Here is a 15,536-nt window from a genome sequence, read left to right on the forward strand (position 1 = left end):
TTAATAATGAGCATCTTCAGAGCAGGGACACTTTCCTATTCATATTTAAGCCCAAGTATCTTGTAAAGTTCTTGGACCACTGTGAATAACCAATAAATGTTAGCTTAAATTAGTGTTACATTATTAATGTACTTTAAAGAACTCATTTGGGTAAGATTTTATCTGCTGTTTTTCCTTACTTTATAGGAAGTCTTTCTGCTCTCCTTCGTTCCAAATGGGGTCCATTGAAAGACAATGAGCAAACAATTGGTTTTTATACAAAGCAAATACTTGAAGGATTAAAATACCTCCATGACAATCAGATAGTTCACAGGGATATAAAGGTAAGATGAACCAGGATTCATTTTCATAATTTCCTTGGTGGGTAATTATTTTATTTGCAGAAACCATATTGTGTTATGGATATTAATTTAGAATGGTGAATAAATAATCTTAGAAACAGCAGACATATGAGATACCACTCTGCCCTCAATCAGTTATTGATGTTCATGTCTTATCTCTTCTACCCAAAGAATAAAGTCCATAACCATGATCAGCCAACAAAAGATTGAGCTTTCACTACATGCCTGGCACTGTTTAGGTGCTCTGTGTGGTAGCACGGTGGAACAAAGGTGAACAGGATGTGGTCCCTGCTTCTGGGGAGCTTACAGGCTACTTAGTGTTTGTATCCTTGCCCACAGTAGCTGCTCAGTAGATGTTTATTGACTCAATAGCTCAATGGATGAATGGTTAGAAGGAAAAAAAATAAAACACCGTGTTCTCACAAGTATCATATATTTATGCATTAAACTAAAATTAGATAACCTATTAGTTTCTCTTTGAAAAGAGAAAATTCAGAATTAATAAATTTCTGACAAAGTCTGGACTGTGGAAATGTAAGTTAATATTATTACTCTAAAATCAACCCAAATGCCCATTTATTTGTGATACCCCTAACTATTTCAGGAAAAGAAGTAAAACAACATAGAAAAGAAAGTAGAGTGACTAGGAAATTAGGAATATCATAACTGAATGTATCTTGCATGCACCATGTATGGATAGCTTCTACTGTCTGTGAACTACAGCAAGCTTTGACTAGGAACTGTGTTTGACCTTGTGACCTGATAACTTGTAAAAAAAATGGTGTTAAAAATTCACTGTTGAGATTAACCGTTAATGAGGAGTTAGTGTCCTTGTTTAGTGTCCTCATTTGCTCTAAGGACACCTTTTCTTATTGGACTTGCGAGCCAACCTCAAACAGTATTGGAAGAAAGATAACATTTTTGATTAAAGTCCTCTGTTCCCTAGGGTGACAATGTGTTGATTAATACCTATAGTGGTATTCTCAAGATCTCTGACTTCGGGACATCAAAGAGGCTCGCCGGCATTAACCCATGTACCGAAACATTTACTGGTATGTTTTTGCAATGGTGATACAGATCTCGTGTAGTTAAAGAACTAATTCTTGCATTTGAGCGTAACATGAGAGGTAAATTTAGTCTTTGTTCTCACAAATATTAATGTTGATATCCCTTGATGCTCACTGAAAAATGTTATGCAGAATTTGATCTGGCCCTTTTCTCATCTTGTATTTATATGACTTGTTCAGTCTCCTGCTTAATGCCACTGAAGACATTTTAAAACTTTCAATTTGTTTTTTGTTTTTCTTTTTCATGTCATTACTTCTCTCCTGGTTGGCCTACAGTCACTGTAACCCTGACAGGATTTTTCTTTTTAAACATTTTTTTTTAGCCCAGCCTCTCCGTGATTCTTACTCATAACTTAATCACTTCCTATTTGGACTATGAATTCCCTCTTTCCTAATATATTTACTCTCTGTGGTGTATTCCTCTACTCGCAACATAAATAACTGGAGGATTTCAATTTGGAAAGAGGAAATGACTCACCAACTCAGAAGTGGGGTGGGGAGATAGCTTGCCTAAGAAATTAGGCAATGCAGCTACTGAGCTGCCTCTAGAGCAAAGTCCTGAGAGGGTGGAGACCAGGTGTTTTACAAAAGGGTAACAGTGGCCAAGAGGAAACTGAGCCTCAGAGAGATTAATGACTGCCCAACAGTTATCGAGATGGCTTCTGGAATGCTCTCCATTTTAAGTTCTTATCACTACATTCTGCTATTGCTCGTGAAGTGTTAAGTTCTCATCATTATTATGAGAGAGAGATTTAGAAAAAAAAAAAGATAAATAATCTTTGGTCTGATACAAAGCAGAATGGCCAGATGTCCCCATTTCTGAGTTCTGTGAGGTAGGTAGTACCTCCATTTTGCAGATGAGGAAATTGAGTGAGAAAAGAGACATTACAGCCGGAAGTCACAGCGGTTTATAAATGATAGAACTCAGATTTTTTTTTTATCTTCCTTTTATTCTTTGCTTTGACCTTCTTGCTTCAGTCTATCTTTCTCTCCACCTTACTGAATGAAATATCTGTTCTGGAAGCCTGGAAGGGGGAAAAGAAGAGAGAGAAATTCCATAAGTTTTCTCCTCAGAACAATCCATCAGCAACACCTCTTGCCTAGTTCCTACTCTCACAGCAATGAGTATTTCAAGGCCCAAAAAAAAAAAAGAAAAGAAAAAACATACACATTCAGAAAGTATTTTTTTGAACAAAATAAATTCTAACTTATTAGTAACTTTAAACGTCTTTATATTTCTTTTCTTGTACTGTCTTGTTTGGCAAGAGACATTTTAGATGCTTCCAAGATTCTACAACTTCTGAGAGGAAAATTCCTACTTTCAGACATTTTATTTGGGCAGTATGTTATTTTTATATCTTCTGTTAATCTTGAAAAGATTTTTTTAGTTCACTGCGAAGTTGTAAAGCAGTCATCCCAGAGCCCTTTGCTTGTCTTCTTGCAGTGGCCTTACGTGAGAGTGACAACATGCGAATAATGTGCTAAGATCTGTCCCCAGTGCTGACCTTGATTCTTTAATCACTCACCATCATGAGCCTCAGCACTCACTTGGAGCTGGCCAAGTCTGAGCTGCTTAGGCAACCTCTGATAAGCTGAGTCAAAAGACATTGGCCTGTTTCACCTCTTAGTGATGTAGCGAGTGGGAAGACAGGAGCAGCCACCACTGATGGAGTGCTTACTGTATGCCCAACTGTATTAAGTGTTTTACATATGTTATTTCATTGAAATTCATACATCAGCCCTAATCCTTAGGTATCTTCCCCAGTTTATGGTGAGAAAATGAAGTTTCAAAGAGGTTTAATAACTCTCCCAAGGTCACAAAGCTAGTAATAAAGCTGTGATTCAAACTAGACTTAACATGCCAAGTAGAATTAACTTCTCCCCTTTCCTATTCCACCCACACTCTTCCCCATGTCAGTTGATGGCCACTCAAACTTAGAATTATCTACGGCGCCTCTCTTTTCTCACACTCCAACCCATTCCATTAGGGACACCTATTGGCTCTACTTTCAAAACGTGCCCAAAATTAGATCAGTTCCTCACCGCCTCCACTGCTACCACTCTTATTTCTCACTTGCATTACCTCAGTAGCCTGTTCTCCCTGCTTTACCTCTTGCCCCTACTGTCTATTTAAAATATGAATCAAGCCCTATCACTTAGAGACCTCAGTGGCTTTCTACTTTGATCTTCAGAGCAGATGAACACCAAAGTCCTTGTAATGGTGAACAAGGCTCCTTCCGACCCGATTCTGAGTCCATTACCTTTTAGACTTCATTTCCTACTTTCCCCCCTGGCTCACTCTGTGCCAGAAACATGGGCCTTCCCACATTTCCTTCACCATGCAGGACCTTTGCACATGCTTTTCCTTCTACTAGTAACACTCTTCTCCCAGCTGTCTGCATGGCTAAGCCCCTCTCCTCCTTCAAGTCTTAATTCCCTATTTACATGGCAGCCCTCCTTGGGCACTTCTGCTCCTCTTTCCCTGTTCTTGTGTTTTTTTGGTTTTTGGTTTTTGGTTTTTTTTCCCCCCCATGACATATCACTTTCTAACATTATATAATTTACTTATTTATTATGTAGTGTCTCCCACTACAAAAATGTAAGCTCCGCGAGCCCAGGGATTTCTGTTTACTCTACAGCTATATTCTAAATGCCCGGAACAGTGCCTAGCCCATGGTAGGCCCTCAATGTAGATTTGCTGAATGAATGAATGGATAAAGTGCGATGTTAAAGTTTAAGCTTTTAGCTACTAAGCTGTAGTGGCTCCCCAAGTGGTTGCAATTGCAAAGAAATTCTAAAATAGGTTAAAGTAATTTTTAAAACTTCAGAATAGAGATATATGAAGTATGGGTTTTAGAGTTAATACTCTCACTTGTTTCCTTAGGCTAATGTTCAGAATGGATTATAACTGCATTATCCAGCTCTGTAAATCTTTTTATATAAACTGTTATGTGTCATGTGTTTGTGGAATAAAGAGAACAGATATGAACACATAACTAAACCTGTTTTTGGGGGGGCACTTTTCAATGGGGGATAATTAAATATAATTGGCAAACAACATTCTTTGAAATATTGTCTGATGAATAAAAACATTGTCTAATTTATTGTTATTACTTGAATTGTCCAATTTTTAAAATTCATTATATTGTCGATCAGTTGGATTTCCTACCCAGATATTAAAACAACTCAGATTCTCTCATTACTTCTATTTTAGACCCAGAGACAACAAAAAGGAATGGTAGGCTTCAACACATACTTTCTAAGACCACTTAATTTTATTTACATCATAAAAAAGGATCACTTTGGGAGAAGCAATAAATGAAGAGAAATCAAAGCAGGAAAGATGATTTGAGAAGTGCGGTTACCTTATCTCTGGCCAGTTGAAATGCTTCCCTCCAGTAATGTTGCTGATTTAAGCTGAGAGCAAACATGTGCAGTTGAATGTGAATATGAGCTACTGCCATGTAATGATGAGGTCTAGAGGATTAACCTAGTAAGATGACAGTACTTGACAAAAATTATACACTTATTTTTATGACCAGCCAGTTTCTAGCCCATGACAGTGGATTTTGTAGAAACAACTTAGAGGAATTTTGCATAGCAGTTTTACCTACAAATCATGCACAAGGCATTTATAAAAGGTGTTTATATTTATTGAAATGTCTGTCAGTGGTTATGAACAGAAAATACTTAAGTAGCTCTTTTGGCACATGCCTCAGGATTTGAAATAATTCAGGATGGCATCTTGGATGGGTTCCTGTTTGCTGATTATATCATTCGTATGAGTATATCAGAAGCAGGGGATGTGGCAATAATCTGTTCCTGTTCTCACTATGTTCTCATTGCTAGACTTTGGGGAATCACTCCAGAGGGTATTAGAAGTGCAAATCCAGCCTCTCAGTTGAGCCAGCGAGACAACTGCAGTTGAGTGTTTATCTATGAAAGAGCAGACCAAAACTAGAACCACAGCATCTTGGCTCCCCATTTCATTCTCTTTACATCGTACTGCATTCTTCAACTCTGATTCCACACATGCTTTTAAATCTCCTTGCTTTTTCATTTTATTCTTCACACTGTCTGGTGATTTTTCTGTACTAATGGCTCATGGACTGTCTTTGACCTGTTAAACTTGTTTTTCCATGGACCCTAGGCACACAGCAGAAGCCATATATATTTGATTTACAGAATAAAGTACACCAAAAATTTATATTATTTGTTACAATGGCTTTCAGAATCTTCATGATTTCATGATTTAGAAATAAGAATGAAAACAGAAGAATTAAGCATTCAAATCAGGGATTGAGAAATATAAATCTAAGGAAATGGATGAATGGCCTATACTTTTTTTGGAAAAGATTAGAAATACACATAATAGAATTCATGCGCTTGAAAAACTGATTGCAGAAAATGTATGTTGATGTAGTTTCTGTTCTCAAATGACTAATTGTTAGACATTTCTAAGAGGTCCCAGTGAAATAAAACCTTAATTACACTAAGACATGAGAAGATATCTGTTCATTACCAGATAATGTTGGTAAACTGTTTTTATATCAGTGATACAATCCATCATAAAATTGCTATTTCCTCTTTTATTAACAGCAGAGAAAACTGAAACTCAAAAAAGATGAGATTAAGACCTGACTCATGCTTTTAAAGTAGTCTTACTTATGTAGAGAAATTGAAACTGTCATTAGGTGATTCGTCTTTTTTCTCCTTTTAAAATGAAACTATGTTTGAATTATTTCCAGGTACCCTTCAGTATATGGCACCAGAAATAATAGATAAAGGCCCAAGAGGCTACGGGAAAGCAGCAGACATTTGGTCTTTGGGCTGCACGATCATCGAAATGGCCACAGGAAAACCACCCTTTTATGAACTGGGAGAACCACAAGCCGCTATGTTCAAGGTCACATTTCAAGTGTCTTAAAAACCAGTGGATAAAGCTACTGGATGTTCCGTGTGTGTGTGTCATATGTTTTTAAGCAAAAGGAAAGCAGCCCAAGTAAGCACAATCTCAGGGTGTATTACAGCTCAAGAAGACTCACTCCCCTCAGAGCATATACATCACACTGAGGATCTCTCTCTGCCTTAGTTTTCTCAGCCATACAGTGAGATTCAATGTAACTTCCTTTGACCATGTTTTCACAGTGCAGTGTAAATTACACATCACTCCATAAAAGGTGATTTAAGCTCTTTGGGAAACACAGTCTGAAAATCTTCCATAGAGGGAGATAAAAGAACACTTTTTATCCATTTAAGTATTAAATCAAAGCAGTATTTTCCTTTACTTCTCTATAGTAAGAGTTTGAAGTCTCCATTTAAAAAAAAAAAGCATGATTGTTATTTTAAGTACATTAATCTTACTCTCATATACCTACTCTGCTAGCCTGTTAATTTGCCCATTAGTCACACTTTTGGGAGTGTGAGAAGCAGCCTCACCTCCCAAAATAGCACCAGATATGGGCATAGGGCTGAGAGAGTCCAGGGGCCAAAGCTTCAGAATCCAGGGACTGGGAAGAGCAGTGACCTGTGGCTGAGGACCTGCAGTCCTCACCCGCCACACCACCATGCCAGAGGGAAGTTTAAACTAAGAACTTGTTTCCCTAGAAGTAAAGCTCAAACATATTGTTCCTTAAGGCAGAGGACTTCTGTTAATTCTTGCCCTGCCATGCACCATGTTTCTGGCACTTATTCCATTTGTGAATAGCTTCTCATGAGGGGCCGTGTGTTCCATACCTGCCGCTTTTGTACAAAGCTTGGTTTGCTTTAAGCTCGAAGGTGATCCGATGGGGTACTGCTGATACAGAAATGAGTAGTGTAACCAAACCTGAAGAGCAATGAGAGCTGCCTTTTTCAACATGAATAAATATCTTTCTCTTCTTGGTCACATCTTTGAAGTTTTCACCAGTGTCTAGGAGTTCACTCTGCAATGCTGCTATGTTACCTGTCGATACAGGGATTACTATGCAGTATGCTTTAGATGAGACAGCATAGGCTCTGGCACTGATGTTTGAATCCAGGCTTCAACACAGTCAAGCTATTTGATGACTTTGGGCAAATTACTTAACCTTCTTGTACCTCAGTTTCTTCATCTATAAAGTGGATATAAAAATAGTACTTATCTAGTAAAGGTTTTTTGAGGAGTATGTGTGAGATAATACGTGTCTGACACATAGTAAAAGCTTTTAATTATTATAAATAATTATATATTTATATAATAATACATTTATATAAACCTGTACTAAATACATGAAGACATTATTGAAAAATTTTTTTAGAATCGTAGCAATGAGAAGAAAATTCTAATTGTTATAGAAATTGTTTAATTTAAAAATATTTTTAAAATCTCTTTTAATGTAGCCAGTTTGAGACAGGGAAAATATTCACAAATCACAGCATAGGGGAAAGAACACAGGCCTTAAGCCAAACAAATTTAAGTTCAAACCCCAGATCTGCTTTCTCATTACCATGTAGCCTCACTTTCCTCATTGGTATAACAGAGAATGTTTAGTCCACTGGGAGGTTGGGAGGATTCAGTGAGATTCACAGATGGGAAAAGCCATGCACAATTCCTCATACGTGGCTATTATGACTAACACAATGGTCTCGATTAAAAATATTTTTTTGTGTGTGTCAGAGTGCCAATGTGTTCTAAAGCTCTGAATTATTACTTCATAGTGCTGCCTACTGTCTTAAGCTTACAAAAGCACTCTGGAAACATTTCATAACCTACAGAAAAAAATATCCTTTCTCACTTTGAGAAAAGCCACAAGTTTGTATGTATGATAAAGGATTTTGTTGCACTAGGGGACTAAGTAATGAGCTCATGTGATGAGGTGGTCACTCAGAAATCACATAAGCATACTGCTGTTTTAGGTGGGAATGTTTAAAGTCCACCCGGAGATCCCGGAGTCCATGTCAGCAGAGGCCAAGGCATTCATATCGAAATGTTTTGAACCAGACCCTGACAAGAGAGCCTGTGCTAATGACTTGCTCATTGATGAGTTCTTAAAAGTTTCAAGCAAGAAGAAAAGGTCGCAACCTAAGCTTTCAGGTATGTGGTTGCATCGAAGAGGATATTGATCAGAGTCACTAAATCCTAAGCTTTTAAGATGGGAGATTTTTCCAGAACTAAGCTGATCTGTTTATATATATGTATATCACTGGAAATTGGTATAAACGTTGGCACAGTGTTCTCAGGCGTTCAGTTTCAGAATCAGGAAGCTGTATTACCATCATTCTCGCACATGCCAGGTCCTCCTACATAATAGTCTTCCATCACCTGGTTAGTAGGTATTTAGTATGTCAGTATGTATACATTCTAGCATTGCTAATACAAAGATTAAAGTGTAAAAGGGTGAAATATGGACTTTTAAAGCTGAAACTCCACATTACAACTAATGGGCTACAGGGCTATCCAGAGCTGTTAAACTTCCAAGCCTTCTAGGCAGTATAAAATACTTATTGCCTCTTAGAGAATATCTTTCTGAATAATTAACCCTCCCCCTCAAAAAGAAAGAAAGATCACCAGTTATAAATAAAATAGCAGTGTAAAAATATAAATTGTCTTTTTGCAATAATTTCCATAACTTGTTTTTTTAGAGAAAAAAACAAGCGATCTATTTGTGTGGGCAGTTTTGGTGTTATATGGGATGAGGACGGGCAGATTGAACGCTTAGGAAGGGCATTGATGCCATGTCAGGCACTCGTTTTTTGTTGACTTCTTGGTTTAACAACAAATACAATGTATGCTTATGTTGCTCTTTGCCTTTCTTTCCACAGCTCTTTCTCCTGGATCAAGCGGTAAGTTTATTTTTATATTTTCCATTGAGCTGAAGCTTGGTGCATCATTTGATAAGCTCTAGATTGCCTATCACATAGGCTCATGCTCCACACTCTGCGTACAGGGGCAGCTGCAGGGTGCTCGGGACATGTGCCCCGGCAAGCCCAGCTGTGCTCATTCACCAGAAACGCCTCACCTTTCTCTTTCAAGAGGGAGGCTTCAGTTGTTCCTCCCAAATGCAAGATGGTGATTATATTTTTGAAATCTTTGATTTGGGAGGAGTCCACACTTTCTTATCTAGGAGCCAGTTGGCCACCTAATGGATTTCTTATGGAAAATTTCAATGCCAGACACCTTCTGCTGTCATCTTTGGGGTCGTATGTTCTCTCTAGTTTTAGTTGTTCAGGAGTAGTTGTGTTTTGTTTTGTTTTCAATGTTGACCTTTGCAGATCATAACTAAAGGTAAATTTGCCCTGGAAGGTCAACTAATTCGTTTCAAGGAATAGCAAAGGAATGACCATGGTTTTGGATTGCCCTACGTTTGAAGAGTTGTTGATCAAATAGTGTCGAGAGCATAATGTCTGTCATTCCTTGGTGGGGATGGGAAGGAGGGCAGGATTTTACACATTCCTTCAGTGCCTTAAGCCAGTCAGTCAGCCTGGAGTAGAGGCTCAGTAATTCAGTGTCTTGGCCACAGCCTTTCCAATATTCCATCTTTAGTTGTGGAAGTTGGGGAGAACTCTGAGGAGAGCTCCCTCCATTTCCCCCTTTCTCCACAGGCACCTAGCCTCTGGAAGGCAGGCAGTGCATTTTTCATAAAGTACACCCCGGACTGCTGTGCAGCCTGTTTTTGGTGTCATTAAATGGGCCCTGACTTTGGAGTTATGCAGAAGTTGGTTCTGATCCCATCTCAGCCACATTCTAAGTAGATGGCATGCAGCAATTCACTTGCTTCATCTGGCATTCTGTGCTGGTAATAATACCTACTTCACAGATTTAGTTCTGAAATCAGAATTTTTAAAAATATACTATAGCCTGGAGTCATGCCTGGAAGCTCAATCTATAATAGTTTTTATTCCTTCCACATGGATAGATTTTTGTTGCAGGAAACATTCCTATCACATACACATTTAAATTATGTGAACTCAACTATACACACTCAGCAAGAGGGAGAGAACTTAAGCCAACAGTTATGCCCACAAGCCTTCTCAGTGGACATGTGCCTTAGAATGAGTGTGAGAGTAAAGGTGTCAATCTGCCGAGCTCCTGGTCAGTCGTGTTTCCCATATCCCCGCTCACCCTCCATGCTCAGGGTAGTTCAGGAATATTTTAGAATCTGCTCTGGCTTTAGAGTCTCACTTCACTTAAGGATATTATAGAATCTTAAGATTTTATAGAGTCAGAATTAAGAGAAGGGGTGTTGGGGTCAGAACTGAGTTCACTTGTTGACTAGATGGCCTTACCCTCAGTTACTTCCTTGCTGTTACTAATTACTGATTTGCAGGCACCTTTAACAGAGTCAGGAGCACACTGCTAAGTGACCATCCCATGTCAGACTGGGGCAGTTGTTGATTCAGCCCAGTCCAAGAGGAATTAAATTAAAAAGGGGATTCCAGGCAACAGTGGATTTCCTTTTTTACAATTTTACATCTGCCTTATTTAGTAAAAGACTTTTTTAAAAAAATTAACTTTTTTATGGTGACATTGGTACCCCCAAAAACTTGAAAACTCCGAAAAAGGACTTTTGTGGTATTGGGACATTTATTTGGTAAAGATGTTCCTGGCAAAAATTTATTTCTTTAAAACTGGTATTTGATGAAACGCAGGCAACTCCTGTTGTACCAACTCGGTCTCCATCAAAATAAAAGAAAAGCCCATGTTTGCCATAGAATCATAGTGTCTGAGACTGGGCAAGACCTAAGAGATCATCTAGTTCATTGGTTTCTGAAATTTGTGTTTAGCAAAGAAAACTTTTTTATATGAATCTGACAGAGCATATTTGTTTTAGGTAAAGCGATCAGAACCTGTGTTCTAGAATCACAGAATCCTACTCACCCCATCCAAGGCAGCCCTAAGATGCTCATATGGACCCATAAACCTCTGAGGATCATGTTTTAAAAATTATTAATCTAGTTCTTTATTTTATAGATGTGGAAACTGAGACCCATAAGTGACCCCCCTGAAGTCTGACAGGTGGTCAGTAAAAACGAAGGGATCAGAACCCAGAACCTGCTGGGCCTGATGCTTCCTCCACTGTTTCAAGCCTCTGAAATATTCCTCACAGGTCCCCAGAGGCCCTTTCCTCACCGACCCCCCTGCATGGGTCATATATTGAGCATGGGGAGCAGTCATGATCCTATGACCAGCTTCATACATAGCATAATTTTGCTACTCATTGGAACGAGACAGCTGACAACTAATATTGCTCTCTTTCAGTAGATGTTTCAGTATGTGTGTGTTTTTAAGAGCATTAATTGTCTTTTCCCCCTCTCATGACAAGCAGAATATCTTAGGAGCATATCCTTGCCGGTACCTGTCCTGGTGGAGGACACAAGCAGCAGCAGTGAGTATGGCTCCGTTTCTCCCGACACGGAGTTAAAGGTGGACCCCTTCTCTTTCAAAACAAGAGCCAAATCCTGTGGAGAAAAAGATGTGAAAGGAATGCGGACACTCTTTTTGGGGTAAAGGACCTGACTTATTTTGAGTGAAAGATGTTGTATATCATTTTATAAAGGGAATTGTGATTTATGCTGTGTAAATTATTACAGCATTCCAGATGAAAATTTTGAAGATCATAGCGCTCCACCTTCCCCTGAGGAAAAAGACTCTGGTTTTTTTATGCTGAGGAAGGACAGTGAAAGACGGGCCACACTTCACAGGATCCTGACGGAAGACCAAGACAAAGTCGTGAGAAACCTAATGGAATCTTTGGCTCAGGTAAAACCTCTCACAGATACTTCATTTCCCAGATTAACTGACATAACCATATGAGAAAGCTGTAGCGCTCATGACGACCCAGTAGGCAGACCCCAGATGGGAAAAAAGGCAAATCCATATGTAGAAACCGCATTTTTGAACATAAGCTATTTTTAAGTCAGAAGCAAAGTTTTCATGTTGGTGAAGTTCCAGTGAGTCCCTACAAGCCTCTTTTACTCTTCATTCATTCGTTTATTCACTCAGTCAGTAAACACACACTGAGCCATGTGAATTGCTGATTCTGATGTTAGCTCAAGACGACTTCTCAGTCATTCCTCTGAGCATTTAGGAAACATTGCAAATACAACAGAGCCCTGTGTTTGTGGGGCTATATTCAGATAGAAGGTGATGGGCAATAATTAGTAAATTAAATAGTGTGCTAGAAGGCCATAGGTGCATGAAGAAACAAAGCTGGTCAGTCACTCTGGTTCCCTGGGGGTTTTTGTCTGCTAGGGCTGCTGTAACAGAATACCACAGATGGAGCAGCTTAAATGACAGGAAGTTATTTCCAGCAGTTCTGGAGGCTGAAAGTCGAAGAGCAAGGTGTTGGCAGATTTACTTTCTCCTGAGGCCTCTTTCCTTATTTTGCAGATTGTGGCTTCTTGTGTCCTTACCTGGCCTTTTTATTCTGTGCCCCTGGTGTCTCTTCCTCTTCTTTTAGGAACACTAGTCCTATTGGATTTGGGCCACCGTTACGATCTCATTTAACCTTAATTACCCCTAAAGACCCTGTCTCCAAATACAGTCACATTAGAAGTTAGGGCTTCAACATATGAATTTGGGGTTTGGGGAGATGGGTAACACAGTTCAGTCCATAATACCTGGGAATATGTTCCCTGGAGTTCTGCTTACAGACATGAGGAAGAATCCCCTCGCCTTCTCTATACGAGTGGAAACGGGGTTTCCCCCAACTCTAAGCCTCTGGTGATGCCTCCTGTAAATATAAGTCTCCACAGACTTGGTCCCAGACAGGACACTATTCTCTCTTAGTTGTGTGGGTATCAGGGACTTGCCTACTTGCTTTGGCACCTGTGGCTACAACCTGTCATGCCTGATCAGTGTGGATTGCACATACCTTCTGTCCTGGGAAAATAGCTGTAAAAAGGGTGGAGTTGGAGGAGTTGGGTCAAACATTTAGTTTCTCAGTCCAACAGTTTACCTCTTCCCAACTGGTATTAGAGTGTAGATGGAGCCAGGCTCTCTCTTTCTTGGCTCTTACTTTACAGCCTCCACTTGTCTTTGTCTTGGGAACCCCACTAAGTTTCTCTGCCGATTCCATCACTTAGGAATTCTCTAATGTCCACTTCTTTTGATCCCATAGGAGGAGCTGAAAGGGCATCTGGGTATAAGAAGAACCGAAATGAGCACCATCTACACTTTCTGGGAAAACCTTGCCTTGAGTCCTGCAGGAAAGCTGCCTTGAGCAGTTACTTTGAGGCCCAGGAAGGAGGGACTCTGGGATGGGGGTCAGATGAGTGCCGAGGATGCTGCGCAGGAATAGTGGGAGACGTGGAGGACACAGAGCAATCCTGAACCTTTAGTGTTTTTTCTTGCCTTTCCTTCTCACTATGGTCTTTCAAAGACTGAGAATGGGATGGAATGAGAGAAGGAGGGGAACCAAGTTTAGATGGAAGGAGCAACTGAGTAGCTGTTGGAGGTCATTCAGCAAATACTTATTGAGCATCTACTACATACCAGTCACTGTTCTATGTATTGAGGGCACTATGGCGAACAAAACTGAAAAAAAAAATCTGCATCCCATTGCAGCTGACATTCTAGAGGGTGAAGAAAGAAAATAAAAAATTTGTAAAGATGTATTTAAACATATAGTACATATATAGTTAAATATATAGTTATAATATGTAATACTATGTTTTAAACATATGTAATAGCAAACACTTTCTATAGGCCAGGTATTCTTAGTATTTCACATGCATTTCCTCATTTCATCCTTATGACAGTAGTACTGTAGTAATAGTTTCATTAGTATTCTCATTTTGGACAAAGGAGGTGAGTAGCTTATTCTCCAAGGCCATGCAGCCATAAGCGAGAGTCAGGACTTGGACCCAGGCAGTCTGGCTCCCTGGTCTGTGCTCTCAACCATCACACTGCTCTCCTCCCTGGGATGCCAGATCTCAACAAATACTGGGAGAAACTTAAAGTGGGGAGGGGATGGGGCTTGGTGGGAGAAGCAAAGGAAATCTCTGTTGGCCACTCTGGAGTGAAGACTTCTCCCATGGCCACCAGTGTCAGATGCCTATTTTAGGTCAGAAACACAGAATGCAGGGATTGCCTAAGTCTCGTACTCATCTCCAAAGGATATGCTTTCCCAGTAGAGAAAATGTCAGCTTCTTTGGGGTTTTTCTTTTCTCTCTGCTGGACTGTGGGTCCATCAGGGCAGGACTGCATTGAGCCCTGTCGTCCCACCTTTCAGCACAGAGCCTGGCGAGAGACTTCACTTCCATGACTGTGCTGAATTTATTAAATGTTGACGTCAGTTAACCTTATTCAATTGTTTGTGACTTCCTAGTTCTTAAATCACACTCGAATGTTCTCTAAAAGGAAAAAGTAACAAACACCTTACTTAAAAGCAGCCATCAGAGGGCATGCCTTTTGGTGCACCAGCATGAAGGGACCAGTGAGGACCAGAAACTGATAGGTAGGACAGAATTATGTGTTAAATCTAGAATCATCAAGAGATAGTGAGGGTCCTTCTGATTGTACTGCTAAGGATGCTATAAATCAGGGGTCCCTAAACCCCAGGCCGCAGACTGGTACTGGGCCACCTAGCAGGAGGTGCGCGGTGGAGTAGTGAGCAAAGCTCCATCAAAGCCACTCCTCAGCGCTAGCATCACCACCTCAGCTACACTTTGGATCATCAGTCGTTAGATTCTCATAGGAGCACTGGCCACTGGTACCAAAAAGGCTGGGGACTACTGTAAATTTCCTACACTACCACATGGTGATCTAGTGGTAGAGCAAGTCTTGACCTAGGTTTACTACTGGCTGTTGTTCCAGCTAATTGAGACTCAGCCTCAGCTTGCCTCTGTTTGAGGCCTGGCTCCATCACTTAAAGGCTGTGTGATTTAGGCAAGTTATTTAACTTCTCTGAGGCCGAATTCATAAAATAGAGGAAATGCTATAAGAAATAACTAAGATCATGAGCAAATGAGATAGTAATAGAAGGTGTTCCGCAATACTATTATTGTTATCATCAAACAGGTTAATAACAATTACCTAATATCTTTAAATTTTTTCTACAGATAATTATTTTCATTATATTAAATACTTATAGATACATCTTTACATTTAATCCTACTCTTTATAATAAGACTGAAATCTAGATATTGGTCAGGTCCTCAAACCAGC

General features: G+C 39.6%; 1 protein-coding gene across 1 annotated transcript in view; it reads left to right on the forward strand.

Moving 5' to 3' along the window:
- Positions 1-15,536, forward strand: part of MAP3K5 (mitogen-activated protein kinase kinase kinase 5) — a 169,623-nt gene that overhangs the window by 130,739 nt on the left and 23,348 nt on the right. The window contains exons 17-23 of the mRNA XM_039878994.1: positions 187-323; positions 1,288-1,393; positions 6,157-6,314; positions 8,285-8,462; positions 9,191-9,211; positions 11,695-11,872; positions 11,960-12,128. Of these exons, the coding sequence (XP_039734928.1) occupies positions 187-323; positions 1,288-1,393; positions 6,157-6,314; positions 8,285-8,462; positions 9,191-9,211; positions 11,695-11,872; positions 11,960-12,128 (947 nt within the window). The remainder of the gene's footprint in view (positions 1-186; positions 324-1,287; positions 1,394-6,156; positions 6,315-8,284; positions 8,463-9,190; positions 9,212-11,694; positions 11,873-11,959; positions 12,129-15,536) is intronic.

The sequence above is a fragment of the Pteropus medius genome, unplaced genomic scaffold (assembly GCF_902729225.1).
Source record: "Pteropus medius unplaced genomic scaffold, Ma_sr-lr_union100, whole genome shotgun sequence".
In the NCBI taxonomy this organism is placed as follows: Eukaryota; Metazoa; Chordata; class Mammalia; order Chiroptera; family Pteropodidae; genus Pteropus; species Pteropus medius.